The 27,736-nt window shown below is 50.1% G+C and overlaps 1 protein-coding gene across 5 annotated transcripts in view; it reads left to right on the top strand.

Annotated features, from left to right (window-relative positions):
* The window catches only part of IKZF1 (IKAROS family zinc finger 1), a 95,935-nt gene that overhangs the window by 16,703 nt on the left and 51,496 nt on the right, over window positions 1-27,736 (top strand). For all 5 annotated transcript variants that reach the window (XM_054505364.2, XM_054505363.2, XM_054505362.2 and 2 more), the window contains exon 3: window positions 5,447-5,566. In XM_054505364.2, the coding sequence (XP_054361339.1) occupies window positions 5,447-5,566 (120 nt within the window). The remainder of the gene's footprint in view (window positions 1-5,446; window positions 5,567-27,736) is intronic.

Here is a 27,736-nt window from a genome sequence, read left to right as displayed (position 1 = left end):
CCAAGACTGCCTGAAAAAGAAAACTCTTCTGTGGTTGAGAAGATTCAAGACTCGATCTGAAATTTACTTTGTGTATACTTAGCAAAGGAAATGCTACTTCCAAAACACTAAGGGTGTTCTTGGTCGATGTAACTTGAAGCGTTCTGAACAGCGACAGAGCATCTGAAGGGCCCTGTCATCGTTCCTAAAGATTTGAAGATTTCTTCTTCTACTTCTTGCTGCTTCTACAACTAAAACCTAATCACATCCCTTTGTCTTTTCCATTTCTGAAAATTGAGGGTAGTGACAGTTACAGAATAAGGATGTCCAGGGGCACCCAGGTGGCTCAGTCAGTTAAGCGTCTGCCTTCGGCTCAGGTCATGATCTCAGGGTCCTGGGATCGAGCCCCATGTCGGGCTCCCTGCTCGGCGGGGAGTCTGCTTCTCCCTCTCCCTCTGCCCACCCCTGCTCATGCTCTCTCTCTCTCAAATAAATAAATAAAATCTTTAAAAAAAGAATAAGGACATACATTTAGTCAAACAGAAGTTGACATTCTCGATCTGTGGAGGAATATATTACTCAATCCCCCTCTTTCCCCAGAAAATTCTTCACTGTCATGTTCTGCCCACAGGAAAGAAAACAATAAACTTTCTACGTTGAACCAGGAAGTTGCCACTTTCCTGGGTTCAAAAATGCCCCAGCATGAACAGTTCCATCAGTATCTGTGAAATATTCACTTGAAAAAGAAATAATACCTGACTTTTTTTTTTTTCAAATCACCTGATTCTTTCTTTCTGGGGGTTTTTCCTATAGGGCATATCTCATTCATTCTTTGGGTAAAGCTGTGTGTGTGTGTGTGTGTCTCTTTCTTCTTTGTCAGTTTTTCCAAAATATTTTTATTCCTGTGTATTATTTTTTGTTTTGGTTTCTAAGGGAAGACACAGCTCATGGGGGACTGTGAGGCTAGTATCCATCTCCCATCTTTGTCCCCAATTATGGGGACCTGACACAGGTTTCCTGCCTCCTGGAAGGACCACTGTAGTGTCATCTGCAAAAAGAGGGATTTGAGCCAGTTGATATTGAAGGATCATCTGGCTCCTGTGATCCTAAAGGTGTATTGGATGTGTTCTCAATGGTATTTGTAATGTTTGTTGGGACATAGAAACGAGAAGTATGCTCTGTAGACAGACATAGTCTGCTTAGGCAAATGAAGCTCATCTCTATTGAAATAGGAGTGGAAATGTTCATCCTAGGAAATCACACTGATTGAAAGCTTACATTTACCAAACACTGCCCTGAGTGTTGTCTCTTTTCAACTTTATAAGCACCCAGTGAAGAAGATACAGGCACCATTTTCAATTTGCAGGGAGCTGAGATTTGGGAAACTTCAGGAATGGACCAGAAGTCCCACAGGGAGCCAGCCGGACATGTCACTGAGTACAAGTTTTCCCACTCTTCTAGAGTTGGGAGTCTGTACTCTGACTTTTTCTTTACCCCCAGCAATTATGTTCCCCTGGGTAATTGCATATAAAAACACTCATGCACTTGGGAGATGGGGAATCACAGAACTTTGTCGGATGAATTATAATCTACTTGAGAAATTAACTTGCTTGCTTTTGATAAGCTCATTATACAATTTTCTCATCTAATTTGCCCCAAACACTTCTCATAGGTAATGCTTTATTTGAAGCAAAGGCGAGTAGTAAGATTAAATATAAATTGCTAAGAAGTTTCTTTCAATTTTCTAAATAAGGGAAATTACATTGCACTTCCTAAATTATTCCGTGAGAAGTACTTGATCTCTTGCTGTCTACAGCTCCACATGTTGTCTGTCTTTGTACATGAACTTGGGGGAAATGCAGGCACTTGGTGCTCCGCAGACCTCATGCTTTTGTGGTTTGCTGCCTTTTAGAAACAGCCCCATAGGCTTCTTCAGCATATAAGCATTCACACACGTTATTATTTTATCTTCACAGAAGCCCTGTGAGTTAGACCAAAATCATGGTTTTTAGCCTCATTTGTCTGTTGAGGAAACCATCTTCAAACCATCTTCAACTTCCTCCATGTTTCTGTCCGAACCATATCCCAGATCAACCATGTGTTAATGTTTGGGATGTGTTGACTTAATAACCTTACTTTTGTATCTTTTATGATCTTTCCAAGGTTTTGCATTTTCAGTGGTTCACGGGGCAAATATTTTTAAAATCAACACACAAACAATCTTCGCTTGACAAGGTTTTCACAAAGTGGTACATATTCACTGTAGAAATCTCCAACAGTGAGAGAATCTGGGGCCACGGGGCACAAGGGCTCATGGGAGTGAGTCATGTCTCAGCACCACCCAGACTTTGGGGGCCTTTAGGCAAATCAGGCCACCTCTTAAAATCTCTCACCGAGTGAAGGTGAGCCAAGGCTGTGCCCTATATCTCATTCTGTTCTCCTCCAGGTCTGACTTTTTACTGGTCACCACTGTATACACCAGGGACGACTGTTTACTCTCCCTTCTCCCTGCGCGTTTCTCCCACGTAGAGAGCTCCCATTGATCAGTCTGACCCATGCATCTTGGAATCATCATCCCTACCGCTTTCTTCGTTCCTCTTCCCCCCCCCCCCCCCGCCCCGTGCAGGAAGCAGTGGGAGGGCTGAGGCACAGGCTGATGGGTGCTGGAGACCTGGCGTTTCACTCAGTGCAGGAGCCTGACCAGACCCACAGAACCCTTAGCAGCACATCTATCATATAAGCATCCTCAAGAATGTGTGGTTGGCCCTATTCCCTAACACACAGAGCCGTTAAATTACCAAAAGTAATCAAGAGTTACTTGGACACGCTTTGGCTCGGTGGAGCAGAGACCACGTTCCTTCACTGGATAAGTCCTGATTCTTTACCCAGGAGGATCATGGAGTACTCCAAAGGGAAGTGTCACAGGGAAGGTAAAATATGCTCATAAAGCTTAGTTGCTCAGCCTCCCACACCCACCCCATAATAATGACAGCTGGTTGATCACAAAGACACACATGCACAGCACCTCGCTCTATACACCTCTAATCTTTGGGTCAGTTGGCTCATCCAGGGGTCTCCACCATCTGTTCTGGGGAAGGGGGTGCCTCAGGAGGTCTTTGAGAAGGCAGGTGACCTGGGTCTCCAGTCTCCCCTCCTCCCCGCCGTAATATCCCCACTTGACACAGAAATCTGGTTTTATGTATTGAAGTTCTTTGTAAGGTCAGTCTTCCTCCCCTCCAAAAACAAAAAAAAAGAAGATTCCTCTGACCACCTCCCTGAAGTGCTCTAAGTTTGAGAACCATTGCTCTAAGCAGTGGTAAGGAAAACCCAGTTACCAGATGGTCCATATACCTCCTACATTCTCCCGTTCAGCTTTTCCACATTTGTGGAATCGGTGTACGAGAACACCGAGACTTTTAGCCACTATTACTCCTCACGATTTAGAGCCCTGGAAATATCACTGACCTAACACACATCGACCTGGCTGTCCAAATATACCCAATAATGCTCTTTCTGAAAACCTGCTAGTTGTGGTGATCGCAGCTAAGCTGGGAATACTCCACTGCGATGTCTCCTTCCTGGAGAATGCACCGCTGTCCCCCAAAGCATCGTCTTGGTGCCTGCCTGCGCGATGCCCACTCAGCTGCCTACGCCCGCGAGGTCTCGTCCGCTGCCAGGGACGCTTGCGCTCGTCTTGCCCATCCCCCGAAGTGTTGGTATTGCTCTTCCAGATGGTTATTCAAATAGGCGAGCACACTCCCGTCTTCCTGGCCGTGTTTTCTAGGTCCTTCAACACCGTCTTTGCAAAAGTCTGGGCTCGTCTGTGCGGGGATGTCCTCCGCCTGGGAAGCCGGGTCACCAGCCCAGCCAGCAAGCGTGTGACCCCCGCCTTCCACTTCTGTTAACCTCCTTTAGGGCCAGCATCTGCCCGTCTTCTAGAGCAGCCCTGATGGGTTAGTTTGCATCAGCTTCAGGCCTTACCATCTGTTCCCTGCATGTGGTTTGTGTCTCCTAACCTAATTTTAGGCGATGTTTAGGTTGGGAGATACAGGTGTTTCAGTTTCAAAGGGAAAAAAAACAAAAAAAAACAAAAAAAACCCACGTTTTCCACCAGTCCTGGCTTTCCAGTGCTGGATTTCTGGGAGTGGGGTGGGGGTGGGGAGGGGTGGGTTCCCCATTGCTGGAGCCTGTGGCTGCATGGAATTCTGATGCGGTCACAGTAGATACAGCCATCCTGGAAAACCCTGTTTCATTTGGTAAATCTCACTTTGTGAAGGATAAGCCACTGCGGAGTTGTGTGGATTCTATTTTTGTGTTTCAAAGATAAGAATTCCACAGAAGGAATCCTGGCCCCAGGAGGCCTCGGATTCCCTCTTCCTGCCTTTTGCAAGCTTGCTTCTCCGCCCCGCCACCCCGCCTGGCTGGATCAAACTAGGCTGCTGGGAGAATATTCCCTGGCTCTTTAAAAGCCAGTGAGCAGGGCGCCTGGGTGGCTCAGTTGGTTAAGTGGCTGCCTTCGGCTCAGGTCATGATCCTGGAGTCCCTGGATCGAGTCCCGCATCGGGCTCCCTGCTCGGCAGGGAGTCTGCTTCTCCCTCTGACCCTCCTCCCTCTCATGCTCTCTGTCTCTCATTCTCTCTGTCTCAAATAAATAAATAAAATCTTTAAAAAAAAAAAAAGAAGAGGAATTTATTTAAAAAAAAAAAAAAGCCAGTGAGCAGACCTAGAATGTCTAGCTCTGAGCAAGATAACCAGTCCGGTGACCTTAAAAACAAATTAATCTGAAGGTGGAATGAAGCCCACATACAGGAGGGTAAACTGGAGCCACCTTGCAGGAAAAATTATGGGATAATGTGTGGCAAGCCTTAAAAACGCAGATGCCTGGGACGCCTGGGTGGCTCAGTTGGTTAAGCGTCTGCCTTCGGCTCAGGTCATGATCTCAGGGTCCTGGGATCGAGTCCTGCATCGGGCTCCCTGCTCGGCGGGGAGTCTGCTCCCCCTGCTTGTGTGCTCGCTCTCTCTCTGACAAATAAATAAAATCTTTAAAAAAAAATGTAGATGCCTTTTGACCCACTCATGAAACTTCTGGAACACTTACTAAGAACACGTGCAAAGGCTCGCTACTAGGCTGTTCGCCACGGTGTTGCTTAATAGGGAAAGAGATTGGAAACAATATAAATTTGAAAATAGAAAAAGGATTTAAATAAATCCTGGTGTAGCCATGCAATGGGGCATCACACAGATGTCATAAACAAAGTTGTGGGAGTTTGGTCACTGGCGTGGAAAAGTGACCATGAGAATGTCTGACGACCACCGTTCAGTTTGGTAAAGTAGATCCCCGCGTATTACCCGTAACATATAAATACATACGTACATGTGCAACATCCTTGCTGGCCACGCTGCAGTGACCTCCACCCTCGGCGGCGACCACAGCCCCGGGAACTCAAGCTGCTGCTTGTCTCCTCAGGGAAGGAAAGCCCTCCAGTGAGCGACACTCCGGATGATGGGGATGAGCCCATGCCGGTCCCCGAAGACCTTTCCACCACGTCTGGCGGACAGCAGAGCTCCAAGAGTGACAGAGGAGTGGGTGAGTCGGCCGTCCATGTGTCCTGTTGGCGGGCTTTCGCACGCTCTGTTCCCGTAACACCTCGGTTCCTCCATATTCTTCCAAAGTCAGTGGTTGGGCGGTGGGATCATTGTACCTGCTGTTTCCCTTCAATGGCCATGTTAAGAAGATGCGGGATAAAGATCAGCGGGAGAGGCCCTGGTGTGTGCAGGAGGATAGACCCAAGTCACCGAGGCTGTCACACCCCCACACGGGGACCACGTGGCAGAGGGGAAGAGCTCCCCGCCTTGGGGGCACGTCCCTAGCCCGTTTCCTATCCTCTGGGTGCTTCGGGAACATCTGATTTTATGGATGGTAGGTAGTGAAAATTACACATTTGATGTGCTGTGGCAGTAGGGCGAGTTAGTTTGAGCTTTGGTTTAGAAGACGCCAGATCTGACCATGTTATGTTGTCCCTCTCAGCTGTGTTTCTCAAATGCCAAATGCAACTCCAAATACAAAATTCGAGAGAGAGAAATGGTTAAATGTCGAAAATGCCATTTCTCGCACACCTTTTCCATAAAGAGGTAGGTATGTAAGTTTCTGCAGTCTCTCGCTGGTGTTAACGTGCACAGCGCAGGTCGTGTTTGCAAAACCTGGTCTCCCTTCTTTATTACGGAGGCCCCAAGAAGTCAGCGAAATAACCGAGGTCACATACAGAGTCAACGTGAGACTCGATTTCCAACTCAAAGACTAGTTTTCACACCTTTATACCATGTTCTCATGAGGTAATGAGTCAGCAATTCCTTAGAATACCTATTTTCTTTCTTTTTTTTAAAAGTAGAAATAAAAACTGTGATATTGAGATTCACCTACGTGCACAAAAGAATATCATGAAGGGTGAGCAGGTCACACGAGGTGGGATGCGTCCCATGAGGGGCGACTGCACAGCTAAGGAGGGCAACGTGTGTAAAGTTCTCAGGGTTATGAAAACCATCATAACTATGTCTCTATAGGGCATCCTCATATAGTAACTAAGAAATGTGTTTTGTGTGTTTTCATGTGTCTTAGAAACCAATGAGACTTTGGGTGTAAGGGTTCTTTAAAAAATAGCTATGCAATGAATTCTACCAACAGACAAGGATAGTGGCTAAAGCCATCTGATGCAAATGAACCAAGAAAACAAGTACCTTTATGACTTATTTTCCCCTATTAGAGCATGGCTCCTGGATGTGGGAGAGTGGGTGGGAAGCAAAGCATTTCTGGATTTTCCGCTCTGCTCTATATGCATCATTTCGGGGGTTCCCAGAGTTGGGACACAGGAGAGCATACTTGTTTGTCATCGATGCATTTATTTTTAAGATTGCCTGCATTTGTTGCGAGTGATAGTGGTCTATCATATACCAGGCTACTGCAACGCTTCCATTCAAGACACGTTTACGTGAAGTAGAAAGTCAAATTGCAGTAAAACTATTAAGCCAGTGAGGGTGCACATATATGATAAGGGTTTGCAAAGGTGGCACACGGATGGCTAATGTCAGGGCAACCCTGCTTTGTCTCCTTTGTCTGTCCTTGGAGCAACCAGTGAGGCAGGTACTGTTCTCTGACCCACCTGGGACACGGGCAGGGGGGAGGGGCTCAGAAGAAATTACGTGGATATGTAGCCACTGAGCATTCAAGTGATCCGAGAGCCCAGACATCAGCGTTTGGACTCTGGGGTCATTGCGGGGGAAACCAGGGAGCGCTCCCTGAAATCCCCAGAGCTGCCCTGCAGCCCGTGAGCCCTGGTTGTGATGGGTGTCCTTTAGAGAACTGAAAGTTGCCTGATTCCTGGAGAGCAGAGGACAGCACGCAGTGCACTTGGTAGAGGTCAATACATGCTCCCTGCAGATGCCTTCACAGTATTCTAGATACACCGCCCCCTGTCAGCTGCCAGGGGCTGGAAGTTCCTGCTGGGACAAGGTCGCCAGGCCCCTGGTGGGCGCTCCTGCCTGCTTCCCAGGCTGGGTCTCTTGGCTGAGGCTTGAGCTCTAGGTGCCAACGTGGCCAGGGCAGGTGGGCATGGAGCCGGGGGCCGGCCCGTGACTCCCAGCAGCCTCCCGCCGGTGCTCCCTCACAACTGCATGCGACAGGATTTGCATTCCACTTCTCCTTGTAGGATGGAGTTTGTGCCAAATGAATTCCAGAATTGTAAAATTTAAAACACCCGAGAAACCTCTTTGCTGGGTTTGTAAAGAGCCGTTGCCGCGGCCGAAGGGCTATGCGGGGAAAGCCATTTGAAGTGGGTGGCGAGACGCCGTTTCAGGGAGCCAGCACTCCTTTGGAGTGGCCGGGGGCCAAAGGGGCGATGGATCTCTGCCAGGAAGCCCAGAAATGCAAAACCACGTGGGACAGTCAACACGCCAGAGGGGAGGGGTTTGAGGAGCAGGTAGTGAGACAGAGAATCCCGGAAGACCACGTGCAAAGAGCCTCGAGGACCTTACTTGTGCTTCCCGGGGACAAAGTTTTAGAAACCATCCTTTGGGATTTTTGAAGGAAACCAGCTAGCATTAGTGTGTGGTGGTCGGTGGTTGACTGAAGTGAGCGTTAAACCAGCTAGGTGCGCACCCAGCAATGGGAGACGGTGGGCAGAGGCAGGGGAGTCCTCCCACGGGAGGACAGGGAGGTACGTTTGAAGCTACGTGTCCTCAGCTCCCCGGGAAGGAGCCAGAAGAGCAGGGGAGCTGCTTCGGAGGACAAACAACAGGAAACCATGAGCAGCCCCTCCCTGCACCAAAGTAGTCAAGGGGTGGAGAGGGTGGGTGGCGCAGGGGGAAGCGGCGGCGCAGAGAAGACTTGCATCTCAGACTCCTGAGGGCCACCTCCATCCGAGCCCCGCTCCCAGCCGGGCGCCTCCGGCCAGACTTTTACCGCGGAGCCCGTTTCCTCATTTTCGCTACAGCAGTGAAACTCCTCTCAAGGAAGGGCTTCCAGGGTCACGTGAAAACAGACAAACACATTATGCTGAAGACAAAGCAGCAAAGACATGCAGTGAAAAGGACAGGAAAGGGCAGAAAAAGGAAGCAATTTGTGCACAGCAGGTCTTTTAGAGATACAGGAGATAAGGGGTGAGGGCACCTGTTGGGGCTTTGCTGGAGGGAAGGGAGAGAGGAAACAGGTAATGTTTAGAGCACCCTTATTAATGTGGAAGAGCGATTTATTAATAATAATAACAATAATAAAGAAATTGATCCCAGGGATGGGCAAACCACAAGAGAGGAATTAGAGTAGAGAGCTCGGGGGGCGCCTGGGTGGCTCAGTCAGTTAAGCGTCTGCCTTCAGCTCAGGTCATGATCCCGGGGTCCTGGGATCGAGCCCCGCATCAGACTCCCTGCTCTGCGGGGAGTCTCCTTCTCCCTCTGCTGTTTCCCCTGCTTGTGCTCTCTCTCTGTCAAATAAATAACACCTTTAAAAAAGAATAGAGAGCTCAGGGGTGCTGGCCATTGCCAGACCCAAGGGGAGGACAAATGGCCAGACGCCAGACAGTGGGAAGTCTTCGGCAATAACAGACCCCTAGCGTGTCTGCTTTAGAAGGAGACAAGGGATGCTTTGGAAAAGCCATGAATCCTTACGACCAGGTGTAGACACATCAAATCTCAACCTTACTCCCCAGCACACTGGTGGGGAGTGGTAGAAATGAGCCCCCTGTGATGGGTGGTGGTGTTCATATGGACAGCGAGCCGTTCCCAGGGTGGCCTTCGCCCTGTGTTGAGGGGATGCTGGAGGACCGTGGGGAAATATGGTCTCCTGGATTAAGAGAGAGAGAGAGATGGGGAAGAGATGTCGGAGCAACCCTGGGTGGCCTCCGTTTGAGTCTGTGCCTAAGAGGAAACAGACTGGAAGTACAGTTTGAAGCATTGAAGTTAGAGGAATCCGAGGAGAACTTCCAGGCGGGGAGGAATTCAGTCTACTTAATGGGATGGGAGCTTGTGCTTCTGAAGTGGTCGCTTTAAAAATGAGAGAAATCGCACCTCTCTGAAGTGGCTGTGTATGAAACTGCTGAACGCAGACCGTGTACTCAGTGACCTCTTCAGGCAACCCCGCATTGAGGTGCCCCACCACGGCAGCCGGGCTGGGGACGTGGAGAATGGCTTGGGGTTTCTTCCGTTGGCCGGCAGCTTTGGAAGGGGTCTCCTGCAGGAGGGATGGCAGGCTTGGCATCCAGGGGAGCAGATGAGCGTTGCATGTGGAGAAACTAAAAGCTTTGCTATTTCCTTCCTTCATCCAGTGGCCCCCCTGTCTTCCTTCTGAGCTCCCTGCAAGTGCAGGTCTCCATGTCCTGACCTTGAGCAGAGGTCCAGCAGTGCTGTGGGACTGATGGGGACATGGCTCCCCCAAGCACAGTCCCCCAAGCACAGCCCGGTTGACCAGCAGGCCAAAGACTGGAGGCTGCCCTGGGGGGCTGACCAGGGCGTGCCGGAGCGGATACCCGGGATGAGCTTGCACAGCTTTTACTACAGACTTACTCGTCACTGGGTTGTCACTGGTTGCTCTTCAGTTACCCAGGGCTTGGATGTGGGATGACAGCATACACATCTACAGGCCCCGCTTGCCTCTGTTCACTCGTGTGACCTACCCCCAGAGCTGGGAGGTGATCACCATGGTTTCGTCTGTGGTTTGTTTTAGGACTTCATGCTCGGAGGTCACGTGTCACGGCGTGGTGTTTGGAGCAAGGCTCTGTGGCCTTCTTGAAGCTAAACTCGCATGGCCTTTGGGGCCTTTCTCTTGAATCTTTTGGCCAGGATTAGAGTCGCCCTGGCAGAAATGGAAAGAAAAAAAAAAAAATCTAGATTTTTGTTTCTACTTTTTTTTTTCTTTCCCTGGAATCCAGGAAAATGATTAAGTACATGAAAACATTAATTTTATTTATTTTTTTAATTCATTCGACCAAAGGAAAAATCCCTTTACCACGTCGTGAACTTGAGGACAGATTCGTCGGAAGAGTAACGTATTGTTCATTGGTTATTCTGGGGCCTAATCTCACCTTTATATTCAAGTTTAGGCAGAATCCCAAGATGGCGCAGGGGGTGGACCTGTGGCTGAAATGTTTCTCGGCTGCTGGGCAGTGGTGGTGGGGAGGGGGGCAGGTGCAGAGAGTTTTTCCCGATGGAAAGAGAAAGCAAGCTTTGGTCTAATTGGAGATTGGGCAGCCGGCACTGAGGACGGATGCTAAGCCTGCTTATCTAATCAGCAGTTAGAGGAAGTCGTTTTTATCTGTGAAATGCATCTCTTCTGAACCGATAAACCCCATTTTAGCTAGGGAGAAATACTATCTCCCAGCATCTGAGCATTAGCTGCAGCGAGCTCAAGCACGCTCGGATGGGATGCGCCCTTGTGAAAGCAGGCGCAAAGGGGAAGACTGTTTGCCGGACTTCAGCTGGCTGTCTCTTTTGGGTTTGGGGTTTTTTTGTTTTCCTCGGAGGAACAGCTAAAAGCCAAGTATCCCTCGGATCCTTGTTCACCTTGCTGTGTCAGTTCCTTGCTCCTCTTCGTAGCTGAGGCGATGTGCAAGAGTGGAGAGATCTGTGAAATTCTGCATTACTCATCTTGCGGTTCGCCCTATCTTGGAACGCCCCTTGGAGAGGGAAGCTGTTGTCACCGGGACGTTTGCAAACCAACACGATTCCAGCTGGAAAGACTCTCATTTTCTTGCACCTCCCCAAACATGAGACATAGCCTTAAAGCAACGATTTTCCCTGAGACTGGCAGGTTTTGGAAAGAGGCGTTGTTAGGTAGCGCGTGTGTTGCTTCCTATTTAAGGGTAATTTTTGTCCTGTTTCGTTGCAATCATCTCCACTTTGGTTGGCCAGCCAGAGCACGTGGGAGTCTGGGCCCCGCAGAGCAGCGTGGCGCGTGGGTTCCCTGAGGGAGAGGCGAGCGACTGGGCGCTGCCGCAGTTCCACCTGGTGCCAGGTTTTGGTGCGGACGGGGGGACCTGACAGCACGGCCTTCGGAACACCCCTTGGAGAAAACCGAAACCTCCGTGTGTGTGCGTGCACGCGTGCGTATGCGTGTGGTGTGTGTGTGTTCTGGGTGGTATCGGACAAAGGTCACAACTGTCTCCCTGGAGGAGCATCTCCGGGCCGGGGATTCTGTCCCTGGTTCCGCTCACTTCAAGCTTGCTGGCGGCCCTGGCAGGTGGCTTCCCATCAGTTCTGTCCCCATGTCCTGGCAGGGGTCCCCTGCCCACTGCTGTCCTGTGGAAGCACTGGGCGGGGGTTCCCGTGGAAGACGGTCCTCCACGAGGGCTGACATGTCCCCAGGAGGACGTGTGCCCATGACACCTGCTGGCAGGTGACTTCAGGGACAAGCCTTGTTGTGGTGACCGCATGAAAAGCCAGCATCCCTCAGAAATGAGAGAGCAACAGAGAGAGCAGGACACGGTCAGTGTAGCAAGACCCTCCGAGTCTCAGGAGAGAGCGGGGGACGAGGGAAAGGCCAGCCGGACTGAACAATGTCATTATGTGCCCCCAGCCCCACCCCGTGAAGGCACACCCATCTGGAGGGACTGGTGCACGGCTCTGTTCCGCTCTGTCCCACGAGGGCCAACGTGTCCTTGCCTGCTTGTGCCTGGACATTAATGACCACGACGCCCTGGGAGTTCTCAAGGTCAGATCCAGAGCAGGGCCACCACGGAAGGCTTCCCCTGCTGAGCTCACTTGGGGATTTGTGCAGATACTGTTTCTGTTGGCTTAGTGTTTGCTCCAACCTCAGCTGCTCCGACTCTTAGGAATGTCCGTTCGAGCATGTTCATACGGATAGAGCCCTTCTTCGTGCCAGGCTGATGCCTTAGTGCCAGATGCACCAGGAGCGGTGACCCGACGCCCTGCAGTCATGCTCAGCAGAGCTCCCTGACAGGGGTGTAGCAAAGGAAGGGGTGCTCCTCGCTGGGCCGGGCAGAGGGGAGAGGAGAGCTGGGGAGGACTCCCGGGGTTGGCGTTTGAGCAGGTGGCCAAGGGGAGCCAGGTTGGACTTTAGGAACAGTGGTGGCTGGGTGAAGGGAAGAGAGAGGTACAAAGCGACCTGTTCTGGGGCATGAGGTGTGGTACTCAGATGGGAGGCCTCTCGGTGGGCCCATGGGGAGTGACCCTGCCCGACCTGTGTGCTGGGAAGATCACTGGTGATAGTCATGAGGGTGGCGTGACTTGTGCCCGAGCGCAGGGGCTGTGGCGGGAGGAGCCAGGGCGCTGGGCATGTCTCTCCTCCGTGGCCTCCATATTTGTCTACTTACTCGATGTGGGAACACGTGTGAGGTGACTGAGCCTCTGCCTTGGTGACGGTAGTGATTCTCCAGAACGGAATGGGCACACAGGGGCAGTTGGGGTGGGCTTGACATCTGTTGGCAATCGGTAGCTGAGGAGCCTTCCAGAAGGCAGGATGGGTGAGAGGTGGAGAGAGAGCTAGTTCTAGCTCTAGGATCCGTGGGAGGGACGGTGGAACACCAAGGACCTTGGGAAATAAACGTGTGTAATTGTCTAGGAGAGAAGGCAAGGAAGGAAGCAAAGAATAAGCTGTTTGACTCGGGTGAAAATTCTAGAAAGAAATATGGCGGAGAGGCCACCATGAGTAGCAATGATAATGAGGATGAGAAGGGTGAGCAGTGCTGGGGAAGGGGGTCTTTGGGAGGTGGTGGGTCCCCAGAAGCAGCTCAGCAGGGGTGGAGGCCCATGTGAAAATGTCGGGGAGCACCAGGGAGCGGGCGGAGGGTAGGAAGGCAGCCCCGCCTACGGGTTGACTTGTGAGAGGAGAATATGAAAGTGTGTTTGAAGGCCAACAGGAAGGAGCAGGTGAAGAGGATGGATGACATAACTGCCTGAGTGGAGGCCCAGGGGAGGCAGACAAGGCCATCCGGGAGCTGGGCTCGGGCTCCTCCTTGGCCATGTGCAGGTCTGCGGCGTGTCCCCTAGATGTTCTCACGGCCTTCTCCCTCACTGCCCTCAGGGGGCCACCCTTGAGCCCACCCTCGATGGCATTGCCGGTCCTTACCCTGCTGTTGTTCACAGCAGGGCCTGCCACAAAGCAGGGGGAAAGCAGTCCTCTGGGATTTGCTCAGTCTGCAGCCCCAGCCCCTGGGCCTTCTGTGCACTGAGTAGGAGTGCAGGGCATGTACCGAATGAGAGCACGGAATGGGGGCGGCGTTGCTCTCTCAGGTAGGACCCCAGAGAGAGGAAGTGAAGGGGAAGGAATCGAAGGCTGGGTCTGAATTTAAGGTTCATCGTGTGGATTATTTTAGGTCACTGTTTCTCAGTGGGCACAGTTGGTATTTGGGGCACAGAAGCCTTCCTTGGCTGACACTGTCCCTCCCATTGGAGGATATTAGCCATGCGTGTCACGCCTCACCCCAAATGTTCCCACACGTTTCCCAGGTGAGCCCCTGGATTGACATCTTGCCGTCGAGCCCAAGCACCTCATCCCCACACGGTCAGCTTTGGGCCGATTCATAGAGTCAGTGGTGTTCTGAAACATGACAGTGGATTTCTTTTAAAAAAAGAATACCTGGGGCGCCTGGGTGGCTCAGTCGTTGAGCGTCTGCCTTTGGCTCAGGTCATGATCCCAGGGTCCTGGGATCAAGCCCCGAGTCGGGCTCCCTGCTCAGCGGGAAGCCTGCTTCTGCCTCTCCTTCTGCCGCTCCCCTTGCTTGTGTTCCCTCTCTCGCTGTCTCTCTCTCTCTGTCAGAAAATAAAATCTTAAAAGAAAAAAAAAAAAAAAAAAGGAATACCTGCCAAAAAACTGGGCCACAGAAGGTTGACAAACTCTGATCCTGGCGCTTCCCACCGTGTTCGCGTCTCCAAAACTGCACGTTCCCTTTGAAAAGTTGTTTATTTGTACAAGCAGACATGAGTGTTTGTATTTTTTCTGACAACTTAAATTCATTTTATTCTGACAACTTAGATACCAGGCTCACATCGTACCCTATCGATTTACTAAAGGAAATCAAGATCGGTTCTTCTCTACCAGAGTAAATAGCTCAACAGCATTTTCTGCGCTAGGTTGTCGGTCCCGATTGCACGTCCTGCTCTGTTCCGTCTGTGCTGAAAGCATAGTTAGCTCTGGGTCTAAAACAGCCAACCGACATTTCGTTAACTTTCCTTCTACACGGGGTTTCAGAAAAGAAATGGAAAAAAAAAAAAAAAAAAGAGTTTTGAGTTGTGGTTGCCAGTTGCCACCTGTCCTATCTGGTTAGGACATTTTCTGATTTGGGAAGTGTAAATATAACCCAGAAAAAAAACAACAAAAAAAAAAACACAAGCTTCCCCTCCTTTTATGCAAAAGCAGCAAGCTTCATGCGCAGAGCAGAGCCCAAATCATTGCCCTGCAAAGTTTCCACAGACCCCATTCAATGAGATGAAAAGGCTCTTTCGCAGTGGGGCTGGCGGCCCCAGGAAGCCGCCTTGCTGCTCCACGGTGGTTGGGGCCGGGCTACTGTACCCGCCAGATAAGCCGGGCGCTCTTCAAAGTCTTAGCAGGAACTACGTTCGCACATTACCGCAGATCTGCTCAAACCCTTTGCCTGTTGGGATTTGGGGGTGCGGGGGGGTGGCCAGAAACCTGCAGGGAGCTCAGAAAGTACCTTCCCGTCCACGGCTGGAGCCAGCAGGAATATGCAACGGGTACAGACTCAGAGAAGCTTCCAGGCTCGCTCGGGACCAGCTGGTGGGAGCTTGAAAGCTCCCCAGGGCTGGAAGGATTGACACCACAGAAATTGGCAAATGCTACAATTTAGAGCTTTTTTTTTTTTTTTTTTTTTAGAGCTGGTTTACCGGCACACCCTGGGCTGCCGTACTCTTTTCACGGTGTTCACAGGGGCAGGGGACACTTTGGTGGGTGGCTGTGTGGGCGGGAGTGGGTATTTGTAGAGCAGGTTAGGGAGGAGGGGGCCGTAAGGGAAAACGCGGTGCGTCCAACCAGAGGGTTGATTCTAGGTGACTGCTGTTGAGGTCACAAGCTGGAAACGTCACAGCAGCTGGACTCGTTGTCTTAATAAATAGAATGCTTCTCTGGTTTTCTTGGTGGGGAGGGCAGGCACAGGGCTTTGTGGCGGGGGGAGCATGACTAGAAAAGCATTCTGGGTCTTACCGATGAGATGTTATTTTTATGGCTCTGGCTGGTTATTTGGGCTTGAAGAGCCTGGACTTGCAAAGCGACACTTGTGTGCATTCCGTGCATGAATCAGTAACGATGATTTCTCCGGGAAAGCATTAGCCTCCCCATATCCTTCGGAATGTGGGATTGGACTTGGTCTTCCGGAAAAGTTTCTGTGACTGAGTTTGTCGGATGAAATACAGCGTGCGTTGTGTGTACAGATCTAGGGGATGGCCCCGCCACTTGTCCCTGTGCGTGCAGTGGCCTCAGTGGGCCTGTTTCTCGGCAAGGGCCTGGCGTCCGGGCAGGCAGCTGGGGACACCATGAGAAGCCATCCCGATGGGCCGCGGGCCACGGGGGCCCTTTCCACGGGCCTGCCTCAAAGCTCCCGACGCTGGCTGCAACCCCATTAAGCAACGCGCCGTCGTGCGCCCTACTTTGGGGAGCGAGTGAGCTGCAGGGGCCTTCGAGCCACACGTCTTGCGTGTGTCTCTACAAGGCTGCCTGCCGGGAGAGTACTCCCCATGGGGGATGTGGCTGCAGGCTGCCGATTTCCACTGAAATCGCCCGGGGAAGGATGCCGGTGAAGCCTGGAACATCCGGTGTCTTTCCCGACCGGGCGGGGGTGACCAACGGGCGGCCTCCAGCCGGCTGCTCATGGCCGTTCCAGAGCGCGTGGCGGAGGTGACCGCTCCGTCTTGCAGAACGCGGGGCTGTCACAGCAGAGGCGAAACCGGGCTGCGATTGGACAAGACCTCTGATGGCAGCCCTGTGGGCAGCTACGTGATGCTTTCTGTTGTCCTTCTTGGGACCCGGCGGAATCACGATGTCCACGCCACTCCGTGGAAGGCGGAGGTAGCCAGAAGTAGAACACGTCTCTCCGAGGGCCTCCGCTCCTGCCATCGGGACAAGAGGGACCATTAACTATTACCTGGGGTGGCCCCCACCTCACTCATCCTGTTGCGTTGCATACGGCTGCATCTGTCGTAGGTGAAATTCGGGTTCGATAGAGAAGGCTGTGGTTTTGAGTGAAGTGGTTTTATTCCTGAGAAGATAACAGAGTTAATTTGTCATTATAAACACTGCATTTACTCCAAGTTTCAAAGCAGTACTATTATTACTGATAGACCAAACTTTATTGTTGACTTTGGAACTGCGAGTGTTAAAAATTCTGTTGATGGTTTGTGTGTGTCCATTTGTGAGGTTTTTTTACAATGGTTTTTAAGTAGGCTCCCCGCCCAGCGTGGCTTGAACTCACGACCCTGAGATCAAGAGTCACGTGTTCTACTGACTGAGCCAGGCAGGGGCCCCTCAGCAGCTGTTTTTTATTACCGATGGAGTGTGTCCTAAAAACTCATCCTTAAGGTCAGGCGGCCCTGTGCACGCACAACACACACTCAGGCACACTCTCTAGATGTTACGTGTGGGTCTTTCCAGAAGGGTCCTGGGCAGGCAAGCGGCGGGGGCTCTATGCCTCATGACGCACAGGGCAGCCTTCAGTCCTTGTCTGGGGACAGAGATTTCATAGATGAGTAATAACCAGCATCCCTACAACATATTTGTGAAATGCAGGAAATCAGGGACGCCTGGGTGGCTCAGTCAGTTAAGCGTCTGCCTTGGGCTCAGGTCATGATCCCAGGGTCCTGGGATCGAGCCCCACATCGGGCTCCTTGCTCACCAGGGAGTCTGCCTCTCCCTCTTCCTCTGTTCCTCCCCCTGCTCGTGTTCTCTCTCTCTCTCTGACAAATAAATAAAATCTTAAAAAAAAAAAGAAAGAAAAGAAAAAAGAAATGCAGGAATCAGATGTCCTAGGTCAGCGCTGTCCAATGAAACTAGCATGAGACCCGCATCTGTGATTCTCAGTTTTCCAGTAGACACATTCAAAAAGAGAATTGGCCCAGGCGAGATTAATTTTAATAGGCTTTATTTAACAGGACATACCCTAAATATTATTATTTGAACATGCACTTGATATAAGCAATCGTCAATGAGTACTGTGCTCCTTTCCACTTGTAGTCCTTGAAAACCCATATAGGTCATGCATACAGTCCATCTCAATTCAGAGTGCCTGTGTTTGAAGTTCTCAGAAGCCTCCTTGGCCGGGGGCCACTTGCTGGATGGGGCAGATGCAGAGTTCTGGAGAGGAACCATCTCCCTTGTTACAGAAAACCTTTTCAGATCCACCTCAGCTGAAATTTAGCCAAAAGCTAGTCACTTATCACCTCTCCAAGGTAGTGTTTAAATCCGTTTCCTCTTCAAAACATTTTCTCAGTTGTCCTCACCAATGAAGGTGGAAATTTGCTTCTTTCCGTTCCTCCATTTTTGGCCAGATTTGATCTAGAGAAAAACCCAGGTCCAGCCCAATTTTTAACATCAGTTGGATTTGTTTTACGCAGCCCTGTTTTAACCAGACATCTTGTAGGCGTTGGATTAAGCGCAAAATAACGAGAAGGCAATTTATTAACAGTAAAAGCTATTATTAATAAGGCACGATGTAAACATGTAAAAACAAAGCAGTTTTCCAAAGCAGAGTGACTGAGTGCAGCGCAGAAATACAGTACTTTTAGTTTTGGTTTTCATCCATTCATTCTCTTCTCGTGCACTCTTTATGGTAATTTGGGGGGGGGGGGTTGGTAAATCCTCTTGAGTTTTTTGAAACCCAGGCGGGCGGTTCTTCATAGACGTGAAGCACATTCCGCGACCACACCACTGAGGACAGGCGCTGAGAGAAGCCGGCCTCAAAGACGAATGCCATCACATCTGTGAAATGGTTTGCAAAAAAATGTGTTGAATGAGGCTTCTCGATAACTTCGTACAACAGTCTGCCGCAACCTGATGAAGCAATGCAGCAGAGGTGGTCAAGGAGAGAGGCTTTTTTTTTTCTTTTCTTTTTACTAAGGGGAAAGGGAAGCAGCAGTCTGCCTGCTTGGGGCAGCCTGAGAAGACAAGCCTGGTGTCCCACCTCGGCGCCCGTGTCCCGGGAGCCCGGGCATGGGGCGCTCTGGCGCTCGACCCCACCCAGCTGCATGCAGCCCAGACCCCAGCCTTCCTGTGTGAGGGTGCCTTGTGCTAATGTCTGCCCTTCCTGCACTTCAGGAGACAGCGTGTACTCATGTGGCTTCTGTGTTTCCTGAGCACACCCTGATCCACAGACTCACAGATTCAGCCCTGTGGCTCTGATTGCGTTATTCCTGTCTTTGGAGGCTTTTTCTTTCTCTTCTGCTGTCCTCTCCTTTCTCTTTTTTTTTAACTCTTTTTTTTTTTAAGATTTTATTTATTTATTTGAGAGAGAGAATGAGATAGAGAGAGCATGAGAGGGGGGAGGGTCAGAGGGAGAAGCAGACTCCCCGCTGAGCAGGGAGCCCGATGCGGGACTCGATCCCGGGACTCCAGGATCATGACCTGAGCCGAAGGCAGTCGCTCAACCAGCTGAGCCACCCAGGCGCCCATCCTCTCCTTTCTCTTAATCCTGCTCTTGATACAGTTTCATCAGAATTCTAGTACTTGGGCCCAGGGACCAGTGACGGAACCCTTTTGCCCAGGAATAAACCATTGCAAGAGGCTGGAAGCAAGGCTGCCCCCGCACCCCTGGGTCCCGCACGCTTGTGCGATAGGTCACCTAGAGTCCGAGCCCCACGAGGCTCAAGGTCAGCGGCTCTTGCTTTTCGCTGCTCGTTACATGAATTAGACAGGGACTGCCTGACATCGGTTATTGACAACCAGACCTGCTGCTTTGTCCAAGAGGGTTGAACCAGAAAAAGACCACTGTGCTGGGCAGGTTGCAGTCTGTAGGCGTGAACGGCACACCTCCCTTAGCTGAGTGGACGTGCGGCATGATGCTGGGCTTCAGGCCAGAGACGGGGCTTGTGCCCCAGCATCCCCCCGGCTCCACACCCAGGCCCTCCAACAGCTCCCGCAGACAGAGCCCCAAGCCCACACTGTTGGATATTTGAGGCTGGGTTTCCTTTTTCTTTCAGAAATCGCCAAAAGTCTCTTTGGAATCTAGATTTTTGAATACATTGTTGAATTAACCTGGGCAATCCTATGGTTTTGTTCCACACGAGGTTTAACTGTAAAGTCCTGAAAACTGTTTTGGGGGGCTGCCGTAAATGTTCACCCTAAAAGAATTCCTCTAGGGGATCCTGGGTGGCTCAGTCATTAAGCGTCTGCCTTCGGCTCAGGTCATGATCCCAGGGTCCTGGGATCGAGCCCCGCATCGGGCTCCCTGCTCGGCGGGAAGCCTGCTTCTCCCTCTCCCGCTCCCCCTGCTTGTGTTCCCTCTCTCGCTATGTCTCTCGCTGTCAGACAAATTAATAAAATCTTTAAAAAAAAAAAAAAAAAGCAGAATTCCTCTAGAAGATGAGTCGCACTGGTTGTAGAAGGTTTTGAAGCAGAAGGTCTGGGTTAAGTCTGGGCTGTCGGCCACACTACATTTGTGATGTGGGGCAGACCACTGCCTTCGTGTGCAGAACACACTGGATGAATCCCACGTTTCTCCTAAATGTAGAGTGTATAAAGTGCTACTTTAAAAGTCTGTTAACCTGCCTGACAGGGTTAGAAAGGATGAAATTTGCCCCGTGTTTACGGTATGCGTCTCTCAGGGATGGATGGACGGACAGGCCACGCCCTTTGCCAACCCCTGTGTTCCCGTCTCTGTCCCTTCCTTGATGAAGTCATGGGGCCACACCCAGAAGCTCCCTCTCTTTGCACACGGCCAACCCAAAGGGCCTGTTGTCCCCCTCACCTTTACATTGCTTGCCCTCTAGGAAACATATTTTATAACTTACCAACTCTTTACCTAAGTTTCTGTGAACACACTTAAAATTCTTCCACTGTTTGGACGTGGGAAGTGCAGACAGCGTAGAGATGCCCATGGTACCATGCCCAGCATTCAGGTGTAAGCTGCCTCCCCGCCAGGGCTGGGGTACCGGGTGTTCTTCACCGCGCCCTGCGTTCAGCTAGACGGCAAGACCCTCACAGGGCAGTCGCATTTCTCCTTCTGTCGCTTCTCCATCACAGAACACACCATGGGGGAAAGCGGAAACAGAGTGAACGTCCCTCCTTACAGAAACCAGTCAGTTCAGCATGTGGTGAAAAGCCTCTTTATGGTGTCTTTTCATGAGACCGGCTGTGGAAATCGAAAATCATCTCAGGAGGGAGTTGAAGTCAGAACCGACTTTTGAACCCATCAAGTGAACACAGTTAATGCAGAAGGGAAAGGAGCAGGGCATCACAGCTGAGGGAAAAATAAGATGTGTCATCTAAACATTTAAGTCACAGAGAGATGGGAAAAGATGGGGGAAATGAGTATTTTCAGTTTTGCTGTGTAATTAGGATTTACTTTGCAGTCTAGAGCCTGCGAAGGTCACCCCCTCTGGCCTTCTGCCGACCCTTGAGGGGACACATAATCCGAATTAGCAGCATCCCAGGATATTAGAAGTTATTACTGTGTCCTATATTGAATTATCCTCCTATCAACATGTTCGTAGGTATGTACTATGAATTTAATTCGTCCTATACAACCTTGACAATTGAAAAGAAATCTGAATGCTTATTGACATGTTGGTCAGCACCCTAGTGTCATCCAAGTGTGATCACTGAACGCATTCCGAGCTGCTAGGCTAGATGTCGTGGGGCATCAGGCTGTAGGAGCATTAGCTCCCTCAAGGAGTTAAATACACTGTCTATACCCGCAGGGAGCTCCAGGTGCCGGTTTGAAGCTAGAAGACAAGCACAGGGGTCAAGGGGCATCAGCATCCCAGAAGGCAGGGGAGCAAGCTGGAGGTGGGGCTGGGTAGCTTCGAGCATCAGTTCATGAGACAGATGCTTCCTAAGTACCCACTTTGTCCCAGGCACCCTGCCGGGCACAGGGATGCCCAAGACAGAGAAGACTCAGGGGCTCAAAGAGCTTACCTTCTGTTCCAAAAAGGACACAGTTGAGCAGAGAGAGAAAAGTAGTAAAAAAAAAAAAAAAAAAGTAAAAAAATATAGAAATAAAACATAGAATAAACTGTCTTTGTGTCTCACAGATAGTTCTGCCTGGTTTTGAACATCTGCTGGTTTAAATGAAAATATTCAGCATGATGCACTCAAGTTCCTGGCTGCTTTTAGCAAATGCACTCACTGCAGTATCAGCATTTTCCTGGTGGAAAGGTGGTTCAGAGCTTCTGTCTGCCTGTGAATGAAACAAGGAAAATGTCGGGGTGTCTGGGTGGCTCAGTCAGTTAAACATCCGACTCTAGAACTCTGCTCAGGTCTTGATCTCAGGGTCGTGAGTTCAAGCCCCACGTTGGGCTCCAGGCTGGGTGTGGAGCCCTCTTAAGACAGCAACAACAAAAATAACAATAACAACAAGGGAAATGTAGGAAAGCCTCTAATGCTAAGCCTCCCTCTGCCCACAACACCCACTGAACCAGCCGCACACAGTTTGATCACCGCCATCCTGTTGCGGTTGTGCAGTGAGTCTCCCTCCCATAAGACACTCCCGATGGAAGACCCCTGAGCTGCTATGAGCCCCGTGCATGTGTCCTTCAGCATAGCTGATGGATAAGGGCCCATGTGTCTGGGCGTCTCCTGGGGGCAGCCGGGTCTAGGCTTTGGGGGACACTGATTATGAGCAAAGTCTTGAATCAGATCCGCTTGTATTGAGAGCCGTGCGGGCAGCCAGCTGCCCTGTACTTTCCCTAAACTGTGAGAACCCTTCCAGGCCATGAAGACAGCCATGCTAAGCCCTCTGAACATCCAGGGCTGATGAAATCAACACGAGTCTCCATTTGCGTTGCTTCCCCTCACTGGCCCCACCCTCCCCTGGCCACTGGCAGTGCACCCAAGTCCCTCCCCAGACACTGCGTCCGGGGGACCCTGCCGGCCCTGGGCCGGAGCGCGGATGAAAGAGAAAACCCAGTCAGTGCACCTGGTGAGCTCCCCTTTGTCCAGGTCCACCTTCGCCCTCGGGACGAGATGGAAGATAGCGAGCCAGTGCTGATTCTGTAGTGCTGGGGGACTCGCCGCTGTTCGTCTATAGAAACGTGGGTATTAAACCCATTTCCCGTGTTTGTGAGCTGTAATATTCTGATTCTGGAGGGCAGAGCCTTGCCCAGGGCACCAGCTCCCCGCCAGTGCAGCTCGGGCACATGCAGGCGGTTGTGGTCGGTTCGGGCAGCCTCAGCCCACATTAGCTGTCCGCTCAGAAGGCGGGCGTCAGTCTTCCCAGAAACACGCATCTCTCCCTCCCCTGTCCCAGTGCGTCTGATACGTGGACTTCAGACACGGACCTGGCGTGCTTCTCTGCGGTGTTTGGTGGCATGTGGCTCACGTCAGCCTGGTGAGATCTCTCTGGAACGGCTGTGTGTCCCAGACATAGGGACGGGGTGAATAAGAGAACTCCTTCCCTTTACGATGCTCATTTCCACAGCAACTCTGTGAGAAGCCCAGCGGAAAACATCGCCTTTTTTCTTTTCTTTCTAACATTTAGGTAATCTGTTCTTTAAAAAGATGAAATTGGCACAGAGAGGCTGCTGATCGCAGACTCGTCTGGGACCCCTGGCCTCGCAGTCCCCGAAACACTCGTAAAAGGAAGCCGTTTGTGATAGGTTATCAGTGATTCAGGTCAAAGGTCAAAGCTTTTTAAAACATTGACAACTAAGTTTTTGCAAGTTCCTGAAAAGGAGCAAAAGTCACACCTGGGCATCAAAGCAGAAAAATATGTCACCGTGCCCGACGGGACGCTCCTTTAATCCTTTGTTCCAGGCGAAGCCAGACTTGCACGTGGCTGTGTCCCTCAGATTGTTAATCGATTTTCGTTTTTACTCCTGGAAATGTTATCTTTACACAAATCAGCCTTTAAAGATTTTATTTATTTATTTATTTATTTATTTATTTATTTATTTATTTATTTATTTATCAGAGACAGAGAGAGAGAGAGAGTACAAGCAAGGGGAGGGGGAGGAGAGGGAGAAGCAGGCTTCCCGCCGAGCAGGGAGCCCGATGCGGGACTTGATCCCAGGACTCTGGGATCATGACATGAGCCGAAGGCAGACCCTTAACCGACTGAGTCCCCCAGGTGCCCCTAAACAAATCAGTCTTTAAACAAAACAAATCTTCAATCCAGAGTTTCCATAGCTCAGTGTAAATGTCCTGTGCTGTGTCACAATTTCGTGAATCAGGTTGCAGGTGGCCGGTTATAGATACGGAAAGATTTCTTCGAAAGTTTAAGTGAAAGGGAAATTAGTAGAAAGTGGGCTTTACAATGACAGTGATGTGGATGGTAATCCAGTGTTGTGTCTGATGACGTCATCCTGCTGTTGTGAATGCATTTTCTTTCCCACTTTGCCAACTCTTGGGGTCAGGAAGGCTCACATTCCAAGATCCACAGAGAGACGGGAGAGCCAAGAGTGAAGGGACATTACTGTGAGGAAAGTATGGAGTGTGTTCTTTATTTAGGAAGAACAAAGAAAATCCCAAGATTTTCCTATGATATGCCAGGGGCATTTTCAAGAGAATTCCCATTTCAGAGAGCCATTATCTGTTGATTTCCCATCGCTGGGCCACAGCTTTTGAATTAGTAAACAGGGAAAGAAATTCATTATCTTAGTTGGTCAGGAAAATGAATTCTCCGGAGTTTTCAATGGCTGTTACTGGAAACAACACGGCTGACTTTTCAGAATCCATGAGAAAGAGCATGTGAGTCCCAGCCACAAAAGAAAAAGAATTGCTGAAAAGGGGTTTCATGAGATGCTCTACAAATTGGCTATTAGCAAAATCCTCACCTCAAAAAGAAAAATGAGAGTGGGTTACATACCCACATAACTGTTGAGAAACAGTTATTTTTGGCCCATTCTTTGAGGTAAAACACCTCTGTAGAGTGTTGCTTCCTCATGACTGTGGCACTGAGATCAGAACAAGAATGTGGTGGGTTTGAAACCAGGGGCGTCACTCATACAAACTACAGAGGCTCGGCCCACTTGAAAACTGAGCCCAGGCACCATTTTGTTTCAGGAATGAGCAAATTGAATGAACCACTGTGCCAGATGTGGTGTGAGGCTGAACACAGACACGGAAAGAAGTATGCAAAAGCAAACAAAACAGACCTGGAGACAGTCCGTACAAAGCGATTCCAACAAGGGAGTGGCCCTTTTGTGCAGTGATGGTACCACCCATGGAACAAAATGCACCAGATGCATGCCCTACACATGCTAAGAGCCTCTGCTCTTATAACTGATTGGTGGGAGATGGAATACACTGGTTTTGGTGACATGGTTTAACGTAGTCCTCACATTGCTCTTTCTTTCTCTCTGCTTTACAGATGAGAAGGGTCCCCGTGCCCAGACCGCCTGGAATGGCAGTTGGTTCTGGGTGTCGTTGGGCCTCCATCTTGGGTTCATGGTTGGTTATAAACTTAATGAGGTAATGAACCGATCTCCGAATCACGCAACCCGTATAGACACAAGCTTTCTGATTCTAAATCTCATGTTCTTTCGACTCGCTCTTGCTACCTTTTTTTTTTTTTTATATTAAGCCTGTGTGTTTATGATCTTTGTTACCATCCCGAGAGTAAGTATTAGCTGGATGATGTAGTGAAAAATACTGGTATTCTAAATGGCGTTGGGAGACTGGTAGGAAAATTCGGTTGTGATATCCACGGGCCAGGCTACCTTCATCTGTGGCGGCACTTGTTGGGCAAGTAGTGAGGAACACAGAGGGCGAGTGACGCATGCCTGGGGCCTTCCTCGGGGAGCAGGATACATGAAATGCCGCAGTGGAGGTATCAAAACCCACAAACAGGCAAGGAGCAAAATCAGTTTTGATGGAACGTATGTAGGATTTCGGAAGACATGACATATATTCTATCCCTTCAAGAATGGGTAGAATTTTTAGAGATGGGTAGGAAAAAGGAGCAGGCTGGGGGGGACACAACCAAGGGCCGAGGAAACACAGTGGGATCTTTGGTTTTCTGCATGGGCCTCAGGGGATTCTGGGAGGAGGGCTGACCGCAGAGAAGGCCTTCGGTAGATGTATTCCCTAGGCAGTCACGGTCGTGGGGCCGATGGGGAATAGGGGGGTCATTGGCATAGCTCTCCCCCCAAAACGAACACCATCTTGGACCATCACTTGCCTTTCATCAAGAAGTCTTATAGCACATGTCACTCCAGCTGAAACCATGTCACATTTAGGGCATTCATGCTTCTATTTTAAGTCATGTTATAGGATCAGTAAGAGATAAGTTGCGGGCAGATAGGGACCCCCCATGCAAAGGTTGAGTCAAGGCTTGGGAACCAAGACAATGTATCTTCCTTTATTTTACACATTCATATAGAAAGCTGCAGACTTAAAACACTGAGGTTAGGTACAAGAAGCCATGTAAGAAACAAATGAAGTGACCCCCAGGTCAGCTGAGGTGTCTGAGCAGAGGTATCCCAAGCAGTGGCAGTGTGTGGGGATGCCCCTGGGGGGATCTGCAGGCCTGGGTTTGAATCACCATCGGTGACCATGTGGCCACACACTGATGCTGTCAACTTAGAGGAGCATGGAGGGAAATCCTGGGGTGCGTGGGGGTCAGGCTTTCTTGATGCGGGGTGCAGCCATGAAGGCTGGTCTGTGTGTCTCAAGAAGGTGGCGAAACCCATCACCCCTGCTGGTGACGGCGCAGGTGCTATGTTTGGGAAGGAGTGGCTCCACCAGCAATCCATCCCATGGTCCTTCTCCCCAGTCCCGAGACAGAGTTTGCCCGCAGCGGATTTGGCAGCTGGGTAGATAACCCTCTGACAGCACTTGGAGGCAGGCAGATGGGAGGAGACATTGGTCTGTGCTAGCAGGTTACACCAACGGACTCTGACGAGGGCCTTACATCACACACAGATAACTGCCTCACTCCTAACCGTTAGAAATGTGTCACTGGAGTGTGAAAATATTTACGCTGTTCGATTTCCCATCATTTTCTGGTCTTTCATTCCCTCTTATTTGCATTGGTTACTCATACATGTAGATCTTTGGTGCGATGCGTACAACTGTTCTGTGCGTCGGTCTGTGAGAAGAAATCTGTGGGCACGCTGAGCTCGGTGGTGCCACTTTATCCCTGCGTGCTGGGTTGTGATGGTTAGCTCCAGGTTGGTGTCCGCGAACAGACAACAGACCGGGCTTCTGGTTGACCCGCTTGCTGCTGAAGACCTGCTTTTGAAAGTGCTGGTTGTGCTTTCTAATACAAGGGGCTGGCGCTTTAACACAAAGACTCTTGTTGTTTAATTCATGTCATGTAGCACACCTCTGAACAGAAACAACCAGTTGCGAACTTTATTATAGGTTCTGATTTGAGACCATGAAAATATTCACATCACAATTGTTCATTAGGTACTTTCTCTCTCTTTTTATTGTAGAGGATACTCAAGCATCTAGCTTTTTGTAGTTTTATGATATGGGAAAGGGGGAGGATTTAACCCTTATATTCACTGGGTTTTTAAATTTTAAAAAGTCATTTATCTTGATGAGAAATCGTACGTCTTAATACCCTTGATAAACTAAGTTTTGCATGATTACACCTTAAGGTTGAAACACATTTCATTTCATCATTTCCCAGAAGGGGCAATGAATTCACCCATTTCCTGTTTTTAATCTTAGAATGTTCTGTATTTCCTCCATACCTACTTTCCCGGCAGCAAAACCCTGGAAGCGATCGACACCAAACTCTTTTACCCCTATCTAAGATTTATGCACCTGGCACGTGGTTGCGATCAAAATCTGCAGCTTCTCTGCTCAGAAATGGATACGGGAAGCAGAGTTCTCTGTCCCAGTCCCACGGGAAATCGTTCAGTGGACTGGTCAGTGAGCCCCTCATCTCCTCGGATCTGGACCTGATTCTGGGTCTGCCATGCCACATGCTCTCTGTTCACGTTCAGAGGAACCTCCACCCACTTTTCCTTCATCTAGTATTTGCAAGGAGGGAGCATTCCTTCACGACTAAAATTTCCAAACTACTCAAACCTACCCTGTTTTATTTTCGGTGTATTTTAACCCTTTTGGATGAGGGATCTTTCTAGAACCTCCTTGACCCCATGTGATTCTTTCAGGAATATCTTGAAATTACTTGAACCTCTT

The sequence above is a fragment of the Mirounga angustirostris genome, unplaced genomic scaffold (assembly GCF_029215605.1).
Source record: "Mirounga angustirostris isolate CCGP_5_RB_7025 unplaced genomic scaffold, mMirAng1.0.hap1 SCAF_12, whole genome shotgun sequence".
Taxonomy (NCBI): Eukaryota; Metazoa; Chordata; class Mammalia; order Carnivora; family Phocidae; genus Mirounga; species Mirounga angustirostris.
The sequence above is the reverse complement of the archived record's forward strand: the minus strand, read 5'-3'. Positions and strand labels throughout refer to the sequence as shown.